This window comes from Tetrao urogallus, assembly GCF_951394365.1.
Source record: "Tetrao urogallus genome assembly, chromosome: 17".
Lineage (NCBI taxonomy): Eukaryota > Metazoa > Chordata > Aves > Galliformes > Phasianidae > Tetrao > Tetrao urogallus.
This window is the reverse complement of record NC_136830.1, coordinates 10896110-10920556: the sequence shown is the minus strand read 5'-3', so window position 1 is coordinate 10920556 and position 24447 is coordinate 10896110. Positions and strand designations below refer to the sequence as shown.

The 24447-nt window shown below is 46.4% G+C and overlaps 1 protein-coding gene across 1 annotated transcript in view; it reads left to right on the top strand.

Moving 5' to 3' along the window:
* Nucleotides 1–24447, top strand: part of MTMR3 (myotubularin related protein 3) — a gene marked incomplete at both ends in the record, with an annotated part of 70691 nt that overhangs the window by 45594 nt on the left and 650 nt on the right. The window contains 13 exons of the mRNA XM_079543707.1: nt 43–139; nt 1935–2048; nt 8255–8460; nt 8684–8815; nt 10755–10866; nt 11938–12133; nt 13737–13922; nt 15261–15431; nt 17443–17588; nt 18251–19652; nt 21320–21430; nt 21868–21956; nt 23182–23208. Coding sequence (XP_079399833.1) covers nt 43–139; nt 1935–2048; nt 8255–8460; nt 8684–8815; nt 10755–10866; nt 11938–12133; nt 13737–13922; nt 15261–15431; nt 17443–17588; nt 18251–19652; nt 21320–21430; nt 21868–21956; nt 23182–23208 — 2989 coding nt within the window. The remainder of the gene's footprint in view (nt 1–42; nt 140–1934; nt 2049–8254; nt 8461–8683; nt 8816–10754; nt 10867–11937; nt 12134–13736; nt 13923–15260; nt 15432–17442; nt 17589–18250; nt 19653–21319; nt 21431–21867; nt 21957–23181; nt 23209–24447) is intronic.

Below are 24447 nucleotides of genomic sequence, written 5' to 3'. Positions count from 1 at the left end.
GTTATTTCACCTTTGTTTTCTCTCTCTGCCTTCGATGCCCAGGAGAACATGTAACTTCAAGGTTTAAAAATGAAGTGGAGAGGATGGGTTTTGATATGAACAATGCCTGGAGAATTTCCAACATCAATGAGAAGTACAAGTAAGTTATGTGGGCTGCTGATCTGCAGCCAGACAGCATCTCAAAACACCGCTTTTTTATAGCAAGTTACTGGAACTTTTTCCAAGTTCTGCAGTTCCTAATAAGGGACAATTGCAACTATGATTTTTTTTTTGCTGTTTAATGATTGTTTTTTTGCTGTTTTTGCTGCATAAATGTGCTTTTAAAGTGGTATGTAATGCTTTGTTAACCGTTAAAATTTTGCAGGCTTAGAAATACCTGATTTTGATGTGCTTGCTGGAGATCTCCTTAGAGAATAAGCTTTCTAGTGCACGAAGGGGAAGCCTTAAGAAGTCAGCGGAGAGTGGAGCTGTGCTGAACTTACAGAAAGTTTTTTTAACGTACCTTATTCTCTAACTTATGACAGAGCTTTGTGGGAAGGAATGCAGTTTGGATGAGTCAAACCTACAGACCCCGAAATAAGTGGAAAAAAATCTTTTCCTGAGAGTAGGATAAATAAATGTCCCCTCTTCTGTCTGCTGGGTCAGAGAAAAGAGTTTGTCTGTGCATGGGCAGTGGCAGTGTACTGCTGCAGCCCCATCCAGTTCAGTGCAAAGCCAGCAGTAACACTTGTGATGGAACCTGCTTCATTGCCTTGTCTGTGGAGGATAATGACTTGCAGTTGGAAGCTGCTGCTACTGCATGAGCAGTATTTGTGTCTAAAAATCTAGCCTAGGAAAAAACTAAAGAATGCTGAGGAAAAAGAGAACTTCAGTGCTGTGAGGAAGCAGAATAATACAAATGCTTCATTCTTGTGGCCAGCACTTGAGATGGGATTTTTTTTTTTTGGCACAATTGATACATTTTTCGGAATGAAGTGCCCTCCAACCTGTCCTTGCTCAGTGCATGTGTCTCTTTTTAAGTTCCTTCATGCAACTTCATTGTAGGAGTGTGGTGTATTCCATTTTCAGTAAAACATATCAGGTATTGAACTTGATTTTTTTTTTAAGGATATTCTCCTACTAGTGTATATATTTTAAAATGAGTTATAAAATTATTGTGGTAGACTACCCAGAACCATAATGTAGTTAGAACAAAGCAACACTAATTGTTAATTGCTTATTGCTTAGTTAATTGCTAATTGTTCTTGTTTCCCATTTCTTCTACTTATGTTTTGCTAGAAGACCTTTTTAGGTAGAAAGGAGGAGGAAGTTTTTGAGCCAGAGGGTGGTGAGGCACTGGCACAGGTTGCCCAAGGAGGCTGTGGATGCCCCATCCCTGCAGGCATTCAAGGCCAGGCTGGATGTGGCTCTGGGCAGCCTGGGCTGCTGGTTGGTGACCTGCACACAGCAGGGGTTGGAACTGATGAGCACTGTGCTCCTTTGCAACCCAGCCATTCTATGATTCTATGAAAGAACATCCAAAATGGGCAGCATTTTATTATGTCAGAATTCGGTTCTGTTAGAATTAGAACTTGGATGGTAGGTGTGTGAGTTCTTCTGTGCTTTGTGACCCAGTGCCTGAGTGGTTAATTCTTTAGCTTGGAGAGAATGTAGAGGCTTTTTGTGTGCCCAGTTTATTTCAGCTGATGGAGTCTCAAATCATCAGCGTACACAAACAGAAATCTTCTCATCCTGAACTGCACCTTGCTGTTCACAGTAATTCTTTAATATGCTGAGGAGAAGCTTCTTAATGCACAATGAAACAGGGTCTAACAAAACTGCTGGACTGATCAGATATCAGGTCGCTTACCATGTTCTTTGGTTCATGCTGTGTAGGTGGTGTGCAATTGCTCTGTGCTTCTTACATCCAACCCTCTGTGCTGCTTTTCTCTCAGGCTCTGTGGCAGCTATCCCCAGGAGATTATAGTTCCTGCCTGGATCACGGATAAAGAGCTGGAGAGTGTGGCAAGCTTTCGGTCTTGGAAGCGCATCCCTGCTGTTGTGTACAGGTAGGCACTGGAACAGCTTTCACCTGACAACAACTGAGATGTTCTAGCAAACAAACAAAAGTGAAATAACTTGGAACCAGGAGTCTTGGCGTTCAGGCTCTGTGGGCCCCAGATGTCCACTGGACAGTCTTTAATGGAAGTGTTAAAGATCTTTTAAATTAATAGTTTTCTCGTATATTCAAAGTAATTAGAGGCTTACCTCACATCTTGCCTTGTTCTTGTGTGCATAACATGATGTGGGGGGATGATTCACACAGGCCCAGGACCTGCCAAGGTAAAACTGGGGAACTAGGCTGGAAAGAGGCAACAAAACCTGGCACAGTCTCCTCTGCGCTGCCTGTGGGAGCCATAGCACATACCACACTGAGCTGATCTGCTCAGTTACCCACTCTGGGCTTCTGCTGCTCCGCTCCAGAGGGATCCCAGAGGCAGTTTTGTGGATGAGCAGAATAGGACCTGGGAAGCAAGTCATCCTAACAGTTCAGACAAGGATGCAGGCTGCTCTTGTACAAGGAAAGAAGTTCAGACCTGTGATTAAATGACAGCCAAGTGTGATGCGTCCACCTTGATGGTTTGGGGTTTTTGTCTCTCTGTTTGCTACTTGCACGTATACATCACTTTATACCTATTTAAACCTCCAAGAATGTGTGCACAGCAGCACATGTTGGCCCTTGTCAAGCCATTTATAGAGTAAGACAGACATGTTCAGTCTGAGTGTGAATAATGGTTTGTATCTTTTAATACCAGATGTGTTGTGGTAGCACTCAGCATTGTGTGTCCTGCAAGGCATTCATAGGGCAGCATCTCAGTTCAGGTAGTTACGTATTTTGAAAATATGAAAAAGTGTAAGGTGGAGAAATTGATGCAACTGCAGACATGGTGAGTAGCATCTCTAGCCAGGTATTCTTGCCATCTTTCTTTGGTTCTCACCTGGCCTTTTGGAAGAAGAGTCATGCAGAAAAGAAACACAAGGAGAAAACAGATACACAAACCGTGCACTACAAACAAGAACAAATCCTGGAATTATTTAAAACTCATTTACAAAATAATGCATTTGTTAGCTCCATCTACGTATTTTATATAGTTTAAGCAGGCATCTTTTTCCTTAAAGTAAGTCCAGCAGTCGTTCATAGGATAACTGCTCTTCTGAGACATTTGTTGGCAGCTTATTTAGTAAGAAATATATTTCAGATTTTTTTTCCCAAGTATTCTGGGACCTTTGTACTCATTTCCTCCCATAAGTGTTTAAAATCTCTTCAATTCCATTGTCATCTGATTTTTTTAAAAACACAGCAAATACTGAATGTTCCATCAAATCTGCCCGGTCTCTTTTCTTGGAAACAGAGAGAACAGAGCTTTTTTCTGAGCTGCAAGTGAAATTTAGAGGTCAGTAAAGACAGAATCGTATGACCTTGGTCAGAGGAGCAGGCACACAAGAGTTCAGGGTGCTACGAAGCACCATTTACAAAGGGTGAGAATTCCTGCTCCGTGAATGGAGAACAGATCGCTCTGTGGCAGCGCATGGATGGTTTTCAATCCTCCTGTCTTTCCTCCTTTTTCCCTCCAGAATGCAGTGGCAGCATGCTCTGCAAACATTCAGGAATTGCCCCCATCTTCTGTTCACTCTGTGATGGGAAAAATGTTTTCCAGTATATGCTGATGCTTTTTAGACATAGGTGGTTGGTTGTTATGGTGCAAAAGTGTTTGTGTGTATAAAAGAGAGCCGTGCAATTTATGTACAGTTTTGTATCCAGCTTCCAACGCCTTATTGCAGAGCTTTGTGCCCTTGGTGCAGTTGTCACATCATTGGGCACACTTCAGATGGGGAAGCATTGCCTCCATGCTCACTGCACAGGAGAAGTAATGAATTTCTGAGCATTCTTGGGTGCAGCTGCATTCTGGAGGTTTATGGGATGGTGATTGAAGTGGTTGAAAGACCTCACGGACTGAAACTGTTCAATTGCTGGCATTAATATTCGACTGCTCAGATGAGTCTACATATGTTGAATTACGACACAATATTTCATTTGTATCTGTTCCAGTGAGAGAAAAGTTCCCCTTTTTTGGTTTCTTTTTCCTTTATCTTGACACTCAGTAATAGATTTTCGAGGCATTCACTTCATTGTTCTGCACTCCAGCAGGAGCCAAATCAGCTGCTGCTTGATGATCCGTATGATTGGAAATCCATATATAGTTCTCTCTTTATATATGTGACATAAAAGCAGCTTTTTTCCTTACTTTTGAGGGAGTAATGGGCAAAAGCTCATTCAGCATTATTATCTGTTGAATGATTTGGGGACTATTGATTTCATTATTTATTGATCACATTTAATAACTCTGCTCTTATTGCTTTACTTCAGGGAAGAAAGTAATAATGTTTTAAATACAGCCAATAACAAGTCTCAGATATTTCCTGAGTGCTGGGACGAGGCAGCAGCAAGGCAGACACTTGGCTACAAAAACCTCTTTGCTCTCGTAAAGCTTTCAAGAGCTGTGGCAGTATCCAGGTCTGGGAAGTTGAACAGGCTGAGTTCAGAGGCAAGCTTCAAAAATACTCCTCCTGGATTGCATTTCCCTGTGCTCCTGGGAGCACTGCTTCTATTCGATGATCGTATCTCCAGAAAAATGTGACACCCAGCTTCTGCAGCTTCCCTCAGTGTTTGCCTGTTTGAAAATCCAGGCACGTCTTGAGGCAGATAAATCTGGGCTGGAACAGGTTCTGTAGCTGACCTGTCTTTGGTCCCAGAAAATCAGTGTTAGGAAGAAGCCTTTGGGAGATTCAGTGAATGAGGCAATGCAGGGGACTTCATCTGCACTGCACAAACAACTCCTGAGAACCTGCTGAGAGATGAGCTGTGTTGGAGGTGCCTTTGGCTCTGTCCCACTGCTAAAGGCCGTTGCCCATGCAGGCAGTGCTTCTGCCAGCACAGGAAGCAGAGGTAACCAGAACTCTGCGTGTACCACGCCTGCTGAATTACTTTGGTGAATTGCTGTAAAGATTTCTTTGGTTGCAAGCACTGGTAGTTAAGTAGTGCTGTGCAGGGAGCTGTGCAGGCCTTTACTGCTGCTCCTTGTGGTTGCAGGGACTTGGTGGATTTATTGTTGTACTCAAAAGGTTGCTTGAACAGAAAGATTAAACTTATGCAGAGGTGGGCTGTACATCACACAGTTATATGGTGCTTTATAATGGTTTTTATAGTTACTGAGTGAGTAATAAACCATGGACCTTCTATTTTCCTGTCTAGAGGCTACATGTTACTGTGTCTCCAGGAGGTTAGAAGGTCTGGGTGGAAGGTTTGGTTGAATATTTTTAATTCCCTTTTTGTTTTGCTACTGCAGTGTGAATGGTACCATCTTATCCTCAGGTCCATCCCAAGGGACCTCAGAATCACACTTAAACTATTTGCTATTTTTTGTTTGTTTGTTTCCCTGCAGCATTACTGTAAATAGAATTGCTTGCTGATTTCTGCTTAGGAGTATCAGGGCTTCACAGCCATCAGCGAGCTCAGCTCCAGTCCTGGTGGTTCTGTCATTCAGGGTACAAATGGGAGGTGAGAGCCTGGAGATGAAAATAGAACTGTTTATGATTCTGTGAAAATGATCCTGCAGGTAGGTGGTAATGAAATCCCAGGGAACATATGGGAGAGTAAATGAGCTTATCTAGGTGTTCAGAATAGAATTATTGCATGTATAATGATGTTTTATTTTCCTTTGTTATTTGTGCCAGCGTACCAGGAGCGAGGCAGCCTCTCATTGAGTGGCACATATTTTTTGCTCAACTAAATTTTTATCAATAGTTCTGCCTCTGAAGGTAGTTCATTTCAACAGCAATCCATTTTCCTTTGCGTGGAGCTGGCTGGCACCTGCTGTAAATGCCGTGGCATTCAGATTGCTTTTCCTTTGCTTCTGTTAATGCAGCGTGTCAGTTGCTTCCTCTCAGTGAAAGAATTTTATATGAAACCATTACAGAGGAGCTATGAGAAGTACTTAAAATACAATATCACCAAATAGTTCAGAATTCTGAGTTTTTCAGCAGCAAGTCTTAACCATGTTCACACTGAGCAGTGTGAGGCAGCCTATGCTGCTCCCTGCAGTGCTCTGAGACGTGGCTGTGCTGAGCTCTGGCAACAGATTATAAACCAATTTCTGACACCTGAGCACCCCAATAATTTGGTTACAGAGAGAAAGAAGGTGAGATGCGTTGGTGTGGGCAGGCCTTCTTCTGTTCAGGACTATCAAGGCCAACTGTAAATTTGCTTGAAGGTTCAGCTCACCCTTACTTCTGTGCAGTCAAGCAGCACTTGGTGGACTTGAGGCTGGACGGTCAGTTTGTCTGCAGGAAAACTCCATCTTCTTTTCCTCCAGCATAACATTTAGGCACAACAATTGGCACATAATTCTAGGGATGTGGAGGTTGTGTTTCCACTGGTGCTCCTGGGCAAGGAGGGCACTGCCTAAACACACCTTTGTTGGGGGGATGTGTGCCTGCAGGTCATTGAAACGGAAGGGAGAGCAGGTGGGTAAGGGGGTAGAGTCATTGTGATGGAGTGAAACCTTCTGGTGTGCCACTGCTTGGCGCCACTCAGTCACCACGTGGCCTGAGCAAAGTCGTGGCTCTGCTCTTTGCATCCCCACCTGCAGTGCCTTTCTTGTGTGGCTGAGGTCCTGTGCCTGGGGAACGTCAGGGAGGATGGTGTAGAAGCTGTGTGTGAGCACTGCAGTGAATGGGGAGCTGTGTGTTCTGCTGCAGCACTGGGATGTGTCAGCACGGGGACAGCAAGCGAGAGCTGAGCGACAATGTTTCAGAACACCTTTTTTTTAAGAGTAGATTACAATGATAAGTGTCTAATCTGTTTTCCGAAGCATGTTTGCAGCAGTTGGATACTCTTCAGTTATGTCACATCTGTTCTTTATGTGTGGTCAATTAAAAAAACAATAATAGTTAGTAATTCTTAAGGCGTTTAAAAAACATATACGTATTTGATAGACTTCTCTCTGTCTTCTTTTCCAGTCCTCGGAAGTTTTGTCAGTGTATAGAGTACTTAAAGTTTATATCCCATTTTAGAAGAAAAATGTTCAGTTAATAAGCAGTTTTTCCTTTTTCATTGCTACTTAGGTATCCACAGAACAGTTTGTGTGCTTGTGCACTTCGTTACCAGCCCTGCACCACGCTGGTGCTTACATGGAGGAGAGCAGTGCTGCTGGTGCTCTGCAGAGCTCCTTGGTGCTCTTCTGCAGGATGTGGTTGATGTGGGAGGCAGCAGATGAAACACAACCCACAGAAGGGGAGGAACAGAGAAAACCACACCTAGTGGAACCTCAGGAGGGGGAGAATGTGAGAAGAGGAAGAGGCAGGGCTGAGAAGCTTAAGGAAGGGGGTGACATTGTGAGGTCTTGGTTGGTTTTTTAAATCTTTTGGGTTTTTGCAAGATTACATTAAGATAGAATGCCACTCTTTCCTAACAAACACTAAAGCAATCTTCAGAATGAGCAAAACTGCAGATGTTCAGCATTCAGAGAAACTAGTGCAACAGTGCCTAAAATAACGTGGTTCTGCAAAGTGCTCAGGGACTGCCTTTGGTGCTTCGCAGATGATGCTTGGAAATGGATACCATCAGTGTGCAAGTTGGTTATGCTTGGTGTTAAATGCCATCAGACAGAAGGCGTGCTGCATTCTGCCATTTCGTACCAAAATCATAACATTCTTCCCAGATTCAATTAGTAGAACATTTTGATTTAACAACAAAAAGCTCATCAAAGCATGAATCTCTGGTTTTACTCCTTTCTAGCTGTATAAATTAGCACAAGCTAAATTGAACTTTCACATTTAGTCTGTCATGCTGCAGCTGTAGACCTGACTAGCCAGGAGGGGTTGGATGCCCCTTTACGGCAGCCTGTTGTTCTGAAATGTTCCCCAGCTTTTACTGGCCAACAGGCAGCAATGTTAAGAAGGGAAATGCTTTGTTCTCCGTGACCAAACTCAGCTTTGACTTTTACCTTTCAGTGGAGGTGTAATTACAGGCAGCGTTTTGAAGTGAAGCATGTGGAGTGCATTGTCCACTGAGTCACAGACTGGAGATAACTGCTGAGCTGTAGGTTCCCCAGCAGGAACTAAAAAGCTGGAGGGAACCGTTTAATGCCTTCTGTGCTTTTCCTCCTGACCTTTCAAGTTATGCACTGGTTCTTTCTATTCTGTTCCTTTTCAGGCACCAGAGCAATGGAGCAGTCATTTCCCGCTGTGGACAACCTGAGGTCAGTTGGTGGGGCTGGAGGAATGCAGACGATGAGCACCTTGTCCAGTCTGTAGCCAAAGCCTGTGCCTCGGATTCAAGGTCCAACAGTAACAAACTAATGAATGGAAATTGTTCAAGAGATTTCTCCAATGGAGCAGACCTCTCTGATGTGGAATTTGGTAAGTTTGCCACTGTTCCTTTTCAGTAAAAGGCCGAGCTTTATATATAAAGCTTCATCTCCTTTGTGTGTGTAACAGATTGTATCCCTTGTATTTAATGAGGTGTTCTCTGATTTCTGTGTGCACGATGCACACACGCTGTGGGACTCGAGTGAATCATTGCTGCAAACAATGCCAAGAGCATCCCTTCAGTTATTCTTCAATTCCATATCTTCTCCCCCAGATTCCTCCATCTCTAACGCCTCGGGGGCAGAGAGTTTGGCAATACAGCCTCAGAAGCTTTTGATCTTAGACGCACGGTCCTATGCAGCAGCTGTGGCTAACAGAGCCAAGGGTGGAGGCTGTGAGTGCCCAGGTAAGCAGTGCCTCTTCACATTTTTGTATTAAATTGATCAAAACCATTTGCTTGACTATAATGACAGCGATATTCTTAGGTAGTGCATATTTGACAGGCTGCGTGGATGCAAGTACTGCTCATCTAGGAGAAAATTTTGGACCGTGGCAGCCGTCACACAGCCCTTCAGAAGGACAGCTTTGACTCTCAGTTAGCTTTCTCAGAGAACAGAACCAGCTGGTAACAGGGCTCAGTGCATGCTGAACTGTGCTGATTGCCTTCCCCTGCTGTGTCAGATACTTAAGCTAGTGTGAGACAAACGCATCCACTGGGCTGATGGCTGGAAAACTGAGCAAACTTTGAAATCTGTTAACTGCAAAGGATTGCAGTGTTCCAGAATGGTTGTGCAGAAGACAACTTTTCAACAGTTTTTGCAAAGCTGAAATATTTGTAAGCATTTATGCGGTAACCCGAGGCAACTGAAATCCTGATCCGTCTTGCGTTTGTCATGCATTCACATTTATCACTTTCTGTGTGCTTTGGCACTTGCTAATCGTTGATGGTATAAAGAAGATATTATTTTATTGCTGTTGGATGAGAATACAGTCTGTTAAAATTCCATGGCTGGATAATCTGAAAAAAAACAAAAAACCACCAAATTGTTGATGGGGTAACAAAAGCTATTTCAGCCATATGTTCCTGGTTTGGTCTTTGCTGCAATAGCTGCACTTTGGTAAATGAACACCAGAAGAAGGGATGAATTTTCCATTTAACACCTCAGAATGAATGAACAACTCGTCATCGCAGAGTAGAACTGCAGCATGGAAAGCAGAGTATGCAGTAGGTTTCATTTTCCTCGTGTCTCGAGTCTTGAATTCTTCGTAGGAAATGTCCAGGCAGCTTCAGTGTTGCTTCCAGTGCATTTGACTTGTGTTAAGTGCTTCATTTACTGATATTTTTTTTCCCCAGGAATTGCCACGTTTACTTCATTCCCAGGTGTAACACTGGTCTCAGTTATGTTGTGTTTTGTGCCATTATAACATCATTCAGTAGAAATTGCAGAAATACTCAGTCTGGTGCTGTCAGTCATTTTGGACTGCAGTTCCTTGTTTTATCACTAACAGGATGTTCTGGTCTGGCCAGACTTTGTTGAGCTCATTAAACTGGAAATCAAATGGTAGAAGGCACACTCTTCTAAGAGAATACTGGATTTCCTTATGCAAGCAATCAATATCCCGTTCTGATTCATGGTTCTTTTTCTGTTGTAGGAGAGGTCATTTTATTGCTATCGTGTCATCAATTTGTGCAAACAGAAGCAGCAGCACAGAGCAGAGCTCAGTCCACTCGTGACCACTGTGCTGCTGCTGCTTCCCCAGCAGAGCCGTTGCTGAGGACAGGCTGTAGCAACATCTGAAGGAATGCTCAGTCGTTCTGTTTTCCTAACTTCCCTAACTGTGAGGATCTCTCAGGTGCTTGCAGTAGAGGTTCCTTGCAATAGGGAAATTCAGCATGATTCAGATTGAAGAGACCTTTCAGCCTTCTTGAGTGGCTGTGAAAGCAAAACCGTAACTGCTATAAGAAACAGGAATTAGCTTACCAAACTTAGGAACGTCCACAGATTATCAGTTAAATGTATTCTGTGCTTCTCAGTCTGCATAAAAACATTGTGACACCCACACAGCAGTATCACTATTCCCACAGGTTTGTGCTCTGCCTTTTGTAATGTGAAGCAAAACATTGAAAAGAAATACAGAAACGCTTTGCTAATTCTCTCCTGTTTTGATGTGTTGCAATGTCTGGAATACCCACTGAAGGCCAGGCACTAGTTTTTCGTTACAGAATATTTGTGAACATCTTTTCGTCTGCCCCCAGCACCGCTGGTTTGTTCTGGTGAAGAAGCTTCTTTTAGAAGTTAAGCTAAGCACAGTTTCTAGTTTCTTCTCTCGCTGTTTCCCTGCAGAGTATTACCCGAACTGTGAAGTAGTGTTCATGGGAATGGCAAACATCCATTCTATCCGGAAGAGCTTTCAGTCCCTGCGTCTGCTCTGCACACAGATGCCAGATCCAGGAAAGTAAGTGGCTGTTCAGTGGTTTTTGCCTCTATTTACATCTTTCTATATTTTTTCCCTGCTGTTTTGTAAACTGATGTTCAAGTGTTACGTTTTTTCCTCTTACTGACTTTCCTGTGCAAAAATGCAAAGCTGTAATTTTCATTTCATAGAATTTGTTGTAGTGTTTTCACTGAAGTAAATCTAGAAAATGAGATTGGGAATTATTTTTTAGCCCTGAATTTTATTCCTGCCATCTTATTCCTTTCAAATGGGTTCCTGAGTGCTAGCACTTACTCTGATCTGAGCTTCCTGGATCTTTGATCTTAGCAGCCTGCCTCTCTTTCAGAGTATCCTAGTGCTGTTCCACATGCTTCATGCATTTGTAGGGGCTTTTCAGGGAATGTGGCCCTTCAGTGCTATGGGATGATGAGGCTCTAGTGGTGCATCAGCTCGGGGGCTTCTGAGGTCGGATCTTCATTAGGACACTGCAGCTGCACCAGTCCTGTCCCCCTGCCACCTCCCTGTTCTGAATTTGTTGCTAAATGTAATGCGTGGTTTCAGAGTAGATCCAGAATGGCCATTCATACTGAGCTGATAGGAAAACCTCCATGCTGTGTGATTCTCAAGGTACCTCCAGCACACCTCGGGAAGCCTGGCAGTGGCTGAGATGTGTGTGATGGCAGAGGCAGCTCAGAGGATCCAAACCTCTTAGTTGTCCTGATCGCATGGCAGAGCCTCAAGGTCTGCCACTGACAGCAGGACTGCAGTGCAACCTGAATTGGGAAGAAGGGGATCAGCACAGGCTGCTGGAAGTAACCATTACCCAGTGGTGCTTATGATGACCTGTGCTGGTGATCTGCTGTGCACGTATCTGGGCAACTGCCGCAGCCTGACTGTGGGCTGCAAGGCTTTGCTTCTTACAGTTCAGGGAAAGTCTTAGCAAAATGTACCTGAAAAATAATCAGTGATGACATTCACAGCTTATTAGAGTACACATTTAAGAATGGTTATGCTTTGATTTGATGAAATCAGGGATTCAAACCTGGAAGCATTTTAAAAGAGCAAAGATTGTCCTCCTTTGTTTTCTTCCAGTTGGCTGTCAGCTCTGGAGAGCACCAAATGGCTGCAGCACTTATCTGTGCTTCTGAAATCTGCACTGCTTGTGGTTCATGCTGTGGACCGAGACCAGCGACCTGTCTTGGTGCACTGCTCCGATGGCTGGGACCGAACCCCCCAGATCGTGGCTCTGGCCAAACTGCTGCTAGATCCCTACTACAGGACCACAGAGGTTTGTAAGCCATCTGCTAATGAACATTGACTGAGTTTGGGTTCCTTACCAAGGAATTTTGTATTGAAAAGTAATTACAGAATTTTCACCTAGAAGCAGCGCAGGAGCTAGCAGGAGTTCAGTAACAGCAGTCTGCAGATACAGTTACATGCAGGTGTAAATATAGTCTGTAATTCGAGAGCAGATTGTGTTTTTACTCTTTGCAATAACTGCCCTGTCATGGTGTTCCTTTCCCCATAGTTAGCTTAGGAACATGCAATACGGAGCGCTGCTGGCACAGCTGCAGTTTCTCAGCCAACTGCTGATGCAAAGCCTTTCTCTGTTCTCTTTTCCAGTTTTCTTAGCTACATATTTCTCCAGTTTCGTTTCTTTCATTATGTCTTGTCACTGAGTTATAACACTGTTGCTTTTTCAGCCTGATTTTTTTCTTCCAAGGCTTTTCAGCACTGTGGGATATGTGATGGCTAGATTCCATCTGTCAGCCTACATGCAAGATGCCTTTGTTGTCTAGAACAGAAGTGTGTGTCTGTGCACTGTGCTGTACTCTGGTGTTTAAACCCTCGAATACATGAGGACAAGGAGCTGAAACTGTAGCAGTGCCCTTTGGAGGAAGTTGTGGAGACTTCCTCAGACCCTTTTTCACTTGGGTTCTAGAGGTCAGCATCCACCAGGTCAAAACACTCTGCTCTGTCTCTGGTGCAGAAGCTCCTCCCAGTCCCTCCTCTGTGTTGTCATTTCCTGTTCAAGTTGAAAAGTTCTTCTACACTCACCTTTTTGCTGCCTGCCTTTCCACCGCTGCATCAGAGGAGCCATGAACTGTAACTGTGCACAAGAATAAGGAATGTTCAGAAGAATGAATTTCATCATGGTCACTTTCAGGCTTTACAGCTATCAGCTTTCTTTTTCCTTTTGAATTACAACCATTGGCTTAATGAAGTGTGATCTACAATTTTTCATTCCACTTAGAAGCAAAACCTTTCTAACGTGGTAGATTTTAGGTGCTGTAAGACTAGGTGTCACAGCCGGGTTCTTCACTAGACACTTTTGGAATGTGCTTTGCCCTTTGAGTTTGCATGAGGAACTGTGCAGTCTGACCTTTATCAGACCTATGGCTGTGCTACGTTTGATACACATGTAGGCAAGCAATCTCTGTGTGTGGATATCTTGTCATGTTGAATTTTCTTTTTGACAGAAAGATCTCTCCTTTGTTTTCAAAGGAGAGCATTAAGATTTCCTTTTATATCCAAGTGAAGGTTACCATTATCTGGGTTTGAATCAAGATTTGAAGTTCCTGCTCTTGAGATAGTTCTCACGTCAAGGTCTGCTTCCTCGTGAGCCAGAGGACTTAGTAGTCTGTCTTATTCCCTTTCCTGTCCATGTGAGCTTGGGAATTCATTTCAGTCCTAATTTCATTGTGCAGCTCTTAAGAAAATAGAGGTACTGGATAAAGGAGAAAAGGTAAGTGGTGGGGGCTGATTCTGAAGGGAAGTCAGGAGTGAGGACACAGCAATAAGATGAGCTCCACGAGCATCAGACCATCTTAAAAAGAGAGAGAAAGAAAGAAGTAGAGAGGAAATTCTGATCTGTACTTGTGTTTGTGCAGGGTTTCCAGGTGCTGGTGGAGATGGAGTGGCTGGATTTCGGCCACAAGTTTGCCGATCGCTGTGGCCATGGTGAGAATTCGGATGACCTCAATGAGCGCTGCCCGGTGTTTCTACAGTGGCTGGACTGCGTCCATCAGCTCCAGAGGCAGTTCCCCTGCTCTTTCGAGTTTAACGAAGCATTCCTTGTGAGTTGTGGCTTGAGAGCTTGCTCTTTCATAGGCTGCTCCTAACCCAGTACGCACATACTGAAGAGCCCTGAGGGGTTTCTGATTTTCCCATCTGTCTGTGGCGGGATGCCTTCAGCCTGATAAAGGGCATGGCAGAGCTGCCCTGATGCAGCAGACAAAAATACTTGTATACTTGTGGAGCCTGGGGTTTGTTCGCTCTTAAAACAAAAGCAGGGCCCTTAAGGGCTTCTTTTAAACTTGAAGGGAAGAAACAAACGATATGAATTTAATCATCCTACTTAAGAGTTGCTGAAATAAGTTCAGTGCAATACGTCCACACAACAGAAAATTGTTTACTGGCAGATAAACTTCCCTTGACTTGGATCTCTTTGGATGCTGAAGATAACTCTTCTAAGCACTCCTCTTTACCTCTCCATTCGATTTTTCTTCCCTTGCTGAAAATGTGCAGGATGTGCCAGCGGTGTTTCTTTCCTTTGGAGGGGGAGAGCTCTCTTATTAGAAACTTGCCTGGGCTGTCAAAGCCAGTTTTTAAGGCCAGAGTGTGGCTGTCTGAGAGGTGGGCTGCCTGCAGAGCTAGTAACCTGAGGAACAAAGGCTTTTATGGAATGTCTGACCCACAGGTTTAAAGCCGTTGCTGTGATTGTAGATGACTGGCATTCCTGCTTGCCGGCTCGGCCATGTAACTGAGTTTATGCGCAGTCCCAGCTTAGCTCAGTTGTGAAATAGGATGCATCAGGTTGTAACTGGCTCCCCTAGCTCACTGCTAATCGATGGGAGCTGTGTGAGCATTACCCTTAATGTCCCCACTGCCTGACAGCAAAACCCCCAGTCTGTGCACAGCCACTGGGGCTGTTGGGGTTGTTCAGGCACTTAAAGGTAGGCTCGTTAAGCAGCTTGGTCAGGTGTTGAGCACAGTGTGGAGTGAATAATGGTTAGGATGTATGCTGTGCACATCTCTACTGACACAGATTAACACTTATTCCCACCATTCTTTGTCTTTCTGCTGCTGCAGTAATGTTTTATAACTTCTCCTTCAGGTCTGTGAGTTTCAAATTAGCAACACTTTTATAATGAATATGAACCACTGCTTGTCTTTATATTTTGCAATTTTTCCTTGAGTTTTTAAAAGATGCCTCTGTTTGTAAATCCTTTTGCAATTAATTCGTAAGGAGACACACAGAAAATTCCAGGTTTATTTGATATATCAAATCTTTGGGAAGGTCTTTGGGAAGAGAATGCACTGCCCTGTGAAGGAAAGGTTTCTTTTTTCTGAAGCATTCTTGCATTAAGCTGATGTCTTCTGCCATATGACCGTATCTGCGTTGGTCTCTGCAGGTCAAATTGGTGCAGCACACCTACTCCTGCCTCTTTGGTACATTCCTGTGCAACAATGCGAAAGAAAGAGGAGAAAAACACACTCAGGAACGGACCTGTTCTGTCTGGTCTTTGCTGCGGGCAGCAAACAAAGCCTTCAAGAATCTGCTCTACTCCTCCCAGTCAGAATCTGTACGTATCCTTTTTATCCTCTCTGTCTCTCGAGGACTCTCAGTGCGATGCTCTCAGCAGTGTGGCCCACAGTGCAGCACCCAGCCTGTAGCAGTGGGACATGGCAGGTCACTCACCACGAGTGCAGTGCAGGGACAGTGCACCCTTCTGGAAACACCTCAGCTCTCCTCTTCGATATTTACAACTGGATGCTCTGTTCAGTTTTACGTTTCAGGTCTTGCCTCAGGTCTGCTTGTATTTGAGGAATGTCAGGTGCAGCCTCAGAAATTTCTCTGTGCTGGAAACATATTTTGTTACTAACGTTTCTGTGTTTGACAGAGAGAACTAAGCCGTGTCAGAGGAGTGTCATGAAATGACAAACAAACCCAGACACTGTTTAGATTTAATATAGATGCAGAGAATGTAACTAGAATCATTTGGCATATTTGTGTTTCTTGTAATACTTTCACATTTTCACTCTGGCTCACTGAAGCTTCCCATCCAGGAAGGCTTGCAGTTACCTTCTTTTGTACTGGATGGAAGGGATTTGGAGCTGCACTGTGGTAGGCATGGCATGTAAACAGCCAGTCATCAGAGATCACGGTGATAAGGGTAGCAAAGGCTCTTATAAATATTTAAATGCTTTTGGTAATGAAACATAGACAACACAAACCCAGCTGTAAGGGCTGTGCCGTGGTTTTGCATGTGAAGGATGCAGCTTATGGTTGTTCCTTAAGAGGAAAATTAAAACTTGGCTTAGCAGGAAAGAATTTGTCTGCATTTGCTATGAAAGGATGAATTCAGTATTCACATCAGCCCTCTGTCTCTGCCCGTCTCCTCTAGACACCACACCTGCAGCCTGTGCTCAGTCTGTGTGCAGATCCATCTGTCATGGTGACAGGCAGCATCACAGGGAGCCTTTCAAGACTTTCCAGCCTGGCGTTGCCATTAGCAGTGGCTGTGATAGCTGAAAGCGTGAGGCAGTGCAGATAAAAACAGATTGTGAGGGCTTCTGGAGCTGTGGGTGCGTTGAGTGCTCCCTGAGCACAGCAGTGAGCTTAGCCAGGAGGAGCTCAGAGCACCTGCAGCTCAGGCAGTGCAGCCAGACAGCTGCTGTGGCCCTGGGCTGCCTTCACCTGCTGCACTGCACGTGGGGTCTAGGTGGCTTGGGCCGTGCTCTTGGTAAATGGCACACATACTAAACTAACTGGGATAAACTGTGTGTGTTCTTCAAGTTTTACTAATTTCCTATCTTGTATTCATTTCTTCCTTGTTTTACTTCAGTGTTGAAAAGGTGCCTCAGTGATGTGGGCACATCTGTTCTAAAACCGTGGTCGTTAAGAGCAGCAGTCCTCAAACTGAGCTGCCCCACATCCTCCCTCTGAACCCCCTGGCTGCTCTCTGCTGCTCCCTGCTTTTCCTAAAGAAAGCTGCTTGCAAAAACAGTGAAATTGATAGAGACTTGAGGCGTTCTTGAATGCAGACATAACAGAAAGCATGTTGCACAGTCAAGGAATCCCTTTCAAGAGCAGGCTGCCTGTTCAGCAGAAGTATTTCTACATGTACTTAATTTTTCACATGCGAGTGCTTCCTTTAAAGACGGGGTTAAGCTTTGATGAATTGGAGCCCTAGAAAGAGGCTGTGAGTTCAGCTCTCGTGTGACACGCTGTCGTACAAAGCACAGGAAAGCTCTGCTATGGGCTGCTGAATTCCCCTGTGCATCAGCTTGCCCAGCAGCATTATTGAGGTGTGGATTCACACAGTGCACGTGGCAGTAATTCATTCACGGGAAGTTGGAAGCCAGCACTGTTAGGCCTCAAGCTCCTTCTGAAAGAGAAGATCATTACGTATCCAAGTGTAGCTGATTAAAAGTGCTGTAGCTGCTCTCAGGCCTTCTGAACTACCTAGAGATCTGACACAGCCTCCCAGCTGCAAATCTGAATAACAACCCAATCAGCTCTGAACGCATTTTTACACCCTGGCAGCAAGCAGTTGCAATTTCTGAACAACTGTGTGTGTTTTTCTCTCTCAGGTGCTGTACCCAGTGTGCCATGTGCGTAATTTAATGCTCTGGAGTGCTGTTTACCTGCCCTGTTCTTCCCCCTCTACGCCTGCTGATGACACCTGTGCCCCATACCCTGTTCCAGGCTCTAGCCCTGAAGATCAGCCCCTGGGCAGGTGAGCCTAGAGCTCAGAAATCCCATCCTGTAAAGTAAGATCAATAAGGAATATTGTGGGATATTAAGAGGAGAATACTTGTGGGAGGGAAGTGTTTCTCACAGGCGTGTTTGTGGGCTGTTTGACTCACTGACCCAAAGCAGTCTTTCCTTGTTTCAGGTTTGAAAGCTGTTAAGTTTCAGAGGTCAGAGCATAACAAATGTATGGAATCTGAGAGATTAGGAAATGAGTTGAGCTGTGGGCATTGCCTGGCTTTGGTGGATATAAGCTTTTATTTGGCTGACTTGAATTTCAGTTCTTTTCCTGTTGCATAACTTTCTTTGCTTTGTGGGGTTTTGTTTTTTTTTTAACGAAGTGATTCTTTGCACACGTTAATTAGGAGGTGTGACCAGACTGTGAGCATCTGTGCTTTGTGGTAAAGGGATCTGGGGATGTTTGAAGTCTGATTCAACAGATTTTCCTACAGGCAAACAGCAAAGTTCTGAAGCAGCTTTTCCCTACAGATGGTCCAAATGTGCTCTGGATAATACTGCGCAGGCGTCCCACTTGTGGAGGGCAGGTTTTAAGCCACAGTATCTGAACTTACAAAAAAGGAAAAACAGCAACAAAAAAAACCCACCCTGATTTGTCATTTGTCATTCTGATTGCTCGTACTTGTGCAGGTTACCAAAGACAAGATCCTTTGACAATCTGACGACAGCCTGTGACAGCAGCGTGCCTACGACCAACCGACGCAGCAGCGACCCCAGCCTGAATGAGAAGTGGCAGGAGCACCGCAGGTCCCTGGAGCTGAGCAGCCTTGGGAACCCTGGGGATGATCCGTTTGATGGGGATGGCCTGAGCAAGCAGGGCAGAGCTCTGATGGGAGCGGAGCTCTCCGTAGCAGCCGGCGTGGCGGAGGGGCAGATGGAGAACATTTTGCAGGAGGCCACTAAAGAGGAGGTCGGTGTGGAGGAGCACTTGAGGGGCAGCCTAGAGACTGCAGGTAAAGGGGATGAGATTGCCTTGCATATGGAGAAGAGAACTGAAAATCTACACGGCTATGTCAGTGAACTGTGTGAAAAGGCTGAGGACAAAGGTATGGTAATGAACAATCCACGTCCGCTTGCACAAGGTGCTTGTGAGCTTAAAGGACACCAGGAGGAGCACGCTGATCTCAGTAACACTATCCAGAAGTTACCTCAGGTGAAAGGACTGCAGACTGTTCCTTTGGAGAGTTTTGTAAATAGAGACACTCAGAAGAATGTGGAGGAAGGTGTGGGCAAGCCTGAAGGAGAGGGAGAGAGCCTGCACAGCATATCACATGCCGGCCTTCTGTTCCCTCTGACGAGCCTGCAGGAGGTGAGAACATCCAACATCGAGAGTTCTACAGAGACCTTAACAGAGAATGAAGCCAAGCAAGAGCTGATTCCCAAGGATCCGTGCCACAGAGCCCATCTGATGGACAACAGTGCTGACGAGCTTTTGCGACTTACTGAAAACAGGCCGGAGGGGGAGAGCGTGATAGAGCCTCAGAAACTGGGCACAAAAGTGCACAGGACTGCTGGCAGGGGCAGCGCGCGCATCCCGATGCCTTCCCCTTGTGCCTTGCCTTTAGGTGAATGTAAAGACGAGGTGGTGTGTAATGGAGAGCTGGAGCCTGAGAACAAGACGGTGGAGAAGCCTGCAGGGCTCGGCGTGGTGCAGAAATACCAGGCGACAAACGGGCACTGTGTGAACGGGGAGGACGGGAGGATGAAGATCTCTCTGAGCCGGCAGGTCTCGGCGGCGAGCTGCGGCTCTGCGCAGTTTCACTTCAGGAACCTGCACCAGAAATGGATGATGGCTCATCTCGGGAAGCAGCAGGCGGCCGGCAGCCCAGACCAACCTGCCAGGAGCCACCTGGATGACGACGGGATGCCTGTCTACAGCGATGTCATCCAGCAGCGCCTGCGCCAGATTGAGACTGGGCATCAGCAGGAGGTGGAGACCTTGAAGAAGCAGCTCCAGGAGCTGAAAAGCCGGCTGGAGAGCCAGTTCCTGAACAGCTCCCTCCGTCTCAACGGCGATTACGGAGACGAGGTGGTGAGTGAGGTGGGGGCTGGGCCGCTGCTGGCACTGCGGGCTGCTTGTGTGCATCTCCCCTTGTTGGCAGCCCGTGGCTCTTTGGGCAGGCAGGGATTGGTGTGGCCCTACAGGGTTTTGTAAAACCCTCGAGGTCTTTCTGAGGAGCGAGCAGGTAATCAGAGTGCTTGATGAGCAGCATTACTGATGATGAATGGTTCCACTGTGTTTCAGTTTGACCAAGAAAATAGCAGAGGGTTGCTTCAAGCAGCATTTTTCAGTGTATTTGCATCTAGCTGGGCATACTGCATTGGCTTCACTCCGAAAACCCACGTGCTGTGCTTTTGTTTTCATTCATGGGAAGGACATTTTCCTAAGGACGTCAGTGTCATTTACTGGGGCAGGAACGCAGCTCTTATCCCTTGGTGCTTTGCATGCAGAGGGTTGGAAAGGTGCAGCAGTGGTTGCTCTGTTAGCAAAGCCAAGAATTGGAAGTGAGGTAAAAGAAAAGAAGGGAGAGCTGTGAGGACACAGGAGGAGGCAGGGGGCACGAGAAGGGAGGTGAGGACATGCAGGAGAGTCTTTAGGTGCGTTCACACAGTGTTGGCCTGGAGTTCCCAGGTTGGTGCAGTACTCAAGAAAAATTTCCTACATATGCATTTAATTTGCTTTATGTGCCTCCAAGACTGGGAGAGGGAAGGATTTGGAAGAGCTTTCCAACTTGAGCCTGTTTAGTTTCCTGTTGTGCAGAAGCGGCAGAGGTGCTGGACAGTCCCAGGACACCTGTTGAGAAAAATGCAGTTTTGTCAGAGAGAACAGCACCCAGAGCTCCTCCTGAGCATCCATCTCAGCTGGATCTCACTGAGGTTGGATGTGGCTTTGATTCCTTGGATGGACGTGATGCTTTGGCGCAGTTTGTTGTGCTGCGCTGTGTAAGGGCCTTCTCCAGCCAAGTGTGGGGCTGGGATGTTTTCAGGTGTCACTTGTTTTAGAACCTGCTCTCTGCTTTCTGTTTTTGCCTCATCTGGCAGTAAGAGGACTGTCTTTGTAAATCCAGAGGTTCTCAGGCACAAAAATATGTAAGATTTTTTTCCCCATAGTTTTATTTAAGCCAGTTAAACTGCAGTGCTGCCAGCCCAGGCTGTAGTAAGGCAGTGTTATTCCCTGTCCACGTGGCTCAGGTGCTGGCTTTCCCATGAGTGATTCTGCATGTGTTTTCCAGATCTTTTTCAGACAGCAGGGCATGTATGCACCACCAGTATTTATTTTGAAAATGAAAGCCTTGGGAAAGAAACACAGCCATGAAATTGGAGCCACAGATAGCAGCTTCTTGGTTTCTCCCTCCAAGTGTTGTCAGGACTCTATGCTAGCACTGGAGAAAGCGGATTTGAAATCCACTCTAGCTCACATCAGAGGGCGAAAAGCCGACCTGGTGGATTTCCTCCTGTTTGCAGCTCACCTCTCACAAACTGCTTCAGCTTGCTCCATTTCGTCCCACTCGGTGCTGGTTTGCCTGCGCTGTCACACGGGGAGCTGGCGGGTGTTGGCCCTCCCTTGCCGTGCACACACAGCCTGCTCTTCCTCAGCAGAGGCTCCCTCCCCACTGCTCCCCACAGTCGGCCACCTTTGACCTGTGTAGAAGTAGGATGGTGGGATAGTTCTGTTCAGCTGTGTTTGTTTGCCAACAGACTTCTATACCCGACTCGGAAAGCAATCTGGATCAGAACTGCTTGTCTCACTGCAGCACAGAGATTTTCTCTGAAGCCAGCTGGGAGCAGGTGGACAAACAGGACACAGAGGTACAGACTGAATCCCTTCAGATCACTTACTGTTCTGGTAGGAGGGGCCGTTCATCATCACTCAGATTATCCACACCCTGTGCTCGTGTGCCACCTCTTGCCACGTTTCGCTCACCTCCTGCCCTGAGCTCAGTGTCTGTGAACCCGCTGCTGTCCGCGGGCACTTGGTGGAGCCGGGGCTGAGCTGAGGGAGCGTGGGGAAGCCTCACAGCCTGGGCGCCTCTAGGGCACAGGGAGCAGCAGGGAGCTGGACTTCATGACTTCCTTTGTTTGCCTGAGGGCAGCTCAGCAGTCAGGTCTCAAGGGGGAAGTTTTGGTCTCTGCCAGTGTTGCAAACGCTGAGTTTCTGCTTTTAAATGGAACAGGCTTTGCTTGGGCCGTGGGAGCTGAGGTGTGATGGTTGCTAACCTGACAGGTTTGTCTTCTCCCCCTTGCAGGTGACACGATGGCTCCCCGACCACCTGGCCGCTCACTGCTACGGCTGCGACAGCGCCTTCTGGCTCGCCAGCAGGAAGCACCACTGCAGGTATCTGAGCAGCAGGGAGGGATGGGGGCCAGGCCAGCACTCGGGTCTTCCCTCTGCTCTTAGGCCGGGAAGGGCTCCGTTTTGCCTCGAAGTTCCTTAGTGAAGGATGGGTGTCGGGGTAGGAGTGGGAGCTCCTGCAGGAGCCAAGGGCTCTGAGGCAACAGGGCAGCTCCTGTTCGGCTCCAGCTCACTGCATCTGTGCATGAGGAGCCACGCTGGGTGTCTGTTACGCCCTGGCCCAGGTGGATCCCAGTGTTTTCTCTCGAGCTGGATTTGGAGACAGCTGGCTCTTTAGCTTAAGGTGATGAAAATAACTTAAAAAATAGTCGTGTGTCTCCTTTGCACTCAGTAGGGTCCTTTGGAAATCTGAAATTCTGTCTTAGTTTCATTTCCGTTAAATCCCTATTCCTGATTTCTGGCCATGAGAAAATGATCACAAAAACTGTCATTGAAATAAATGGCAGCTACCACGTTTTGATGCTTCGGTGCTTTTTGAAGTAGTGAAGAATTGAAAGCATCCTGAGCCCCCTCTGAACTTTGCTTCACTTAAAATTCTTGTGAAGATAAACAAACCAGGGAAGAATGAATGAGGAATTGAATGAGATGGATTTTTTTTTTCAAGTTTCATATCCACTGTGTGTGCAGATGTAATTGCTAAGCATCCTTACACACATCTGAGGGGTTCTATAGGAGTTCAGAGAACACTTTCACGTGTCTCTTGTGGTGCCTGTGGTGAAGTGCCCCCATCCATCACCATCTCCCTGCCCGTGGCTCCCCTAGGCCTGCTCCCACTTTGCTCCCACATCGCAGTTTTGCAGGCCTGGATTCTGGGGAGCTCCCAAAGCTGGTGTGCAGCCTGAACACCTCCAGCACCACGAGGAGCTGAGATGGATGCAGGGTCTGGAGTCCTGTTACAGGATTTCTTTGGTGTCTTTGTTCTGTGCTTTCCAATGCCTGATGTGGGTTGGCCAGGCCGTCCAGGTGAGCTCTCGTTGGTAGAGAGCAGGAAGGGCTGCCATCCCAGCCGACAAGAAAAGCAAGCATTTGCCTTGTGTGCATTGTTACCAAGCACAGCGACTGGTGAGTCTGCTCACCTGCCTGTCTGAGGGTGAGAGTGGCTTAGAAGCACATTTCCAACGTGAGCAGGATAAAAGTACCCAGCTTCCTTCATTGCCAGTTTGCTTCTGTTGCTGTTCCCTCTGAGCTCTTCCTTCCCTCCTTGCAGGGACACTGAACGTGTTGATCAGATCTGGTGAGCATTTACAGCAGCCTCTGCCTGTTGTCTGTCTGCATTTTCTCAGTAACTTCTCCAAACTAACTCAGGCTCTTCCCCCTGTTTTTCACCTGGCTGGAAAGCTCCAGAAATAAGCTGCTGGATGCTGAGATTGATAAAACAGGCTTCTCTTTCCACAGGAGGGCACTGAGGCTTGGCTTCTGGTAGCTGAAACTGTGGTGTGGATGACACTAACTGTCACCATCAGCAATGGTGTGTTTGAGTAACAGAATGCTGCAGTGCTAACTGGGAAGAGGTTAACCTTCTAGTTCAGCCATTTATCTTAGCTTCCATTCTTTCCCTTTTTGCATTAATCCTGGGAGGTGTCAGTGTGTTAGCAAGCCATGCAAGCGTGTGCATGTTGATGGAAAAGGATTGGTGCTGATTTTGGAAGGACTGTGGCAATAAGAGGTAATGCAGGGCTGGGAGAGAGGTGGTGTCTCACAAAATGGGTGAACGTGGATAATTTAGTGCAAAGAGCTCTTGGTGGTGTGGCTTTAAGTCGCCTGCCCTCCAAGGGGAGAGATGTCTAACATCTCCAGATCCCTCGTGCACAGCAGTGGGGTGCACAGAAAGCTGCTCAGGGCAGAACAGTTCCAGAATGCTGTCACAGAAAGAGAAAAGGACAAAAAACAAGTGTTCTGTTAGGAAGCTGGTGAGCTACAACAGACAGATAATGGTTTTCCAGTCCCTCTGGTTGTTTCTGACCCGATCCATCTGCAGTAAGTTTCTGTGGATAACTGCTCTTTGAACAGCAGCAATGGGAGCTGACAGCACAGATCACACCTCGGCAATTGGTTTCAGTGCTGCTGGCTTTTCTAGCAGTAATTTCTGACAGATTCCTGAAGGCTTCCAGCCCGCAGCCCCAAGCTGGCCATCGTGACGTTCTGCTGCTCGGGTTGTGGCACTGAGATCCGCAGCTGCTGTGCAGAGCTGCAGAAGTCAGCCCTGTGAATGGGAATGGCATTTCTCTGCTGGCTGTTCCCCATCAGTGCCCATCATCTGGGAGCCCCATCTCTTGGCAGCGAAGCATTAATCGAAGCTGCTGGGTGTAAGCAGAGCTTCCTGTCACTCTTGGCAGCAGCAAATCTTTTCCTGCACAAATCGGTAGTGGCGTTAAGTCCCGATGCCAAAGAGCTGATGAGAAGGGAGCGGGGCCTGGAGGTGAATGGCAGACTGCAGGGCTGCGCCGGGAGCCCTGAGCCCTGAGCGGCCTGC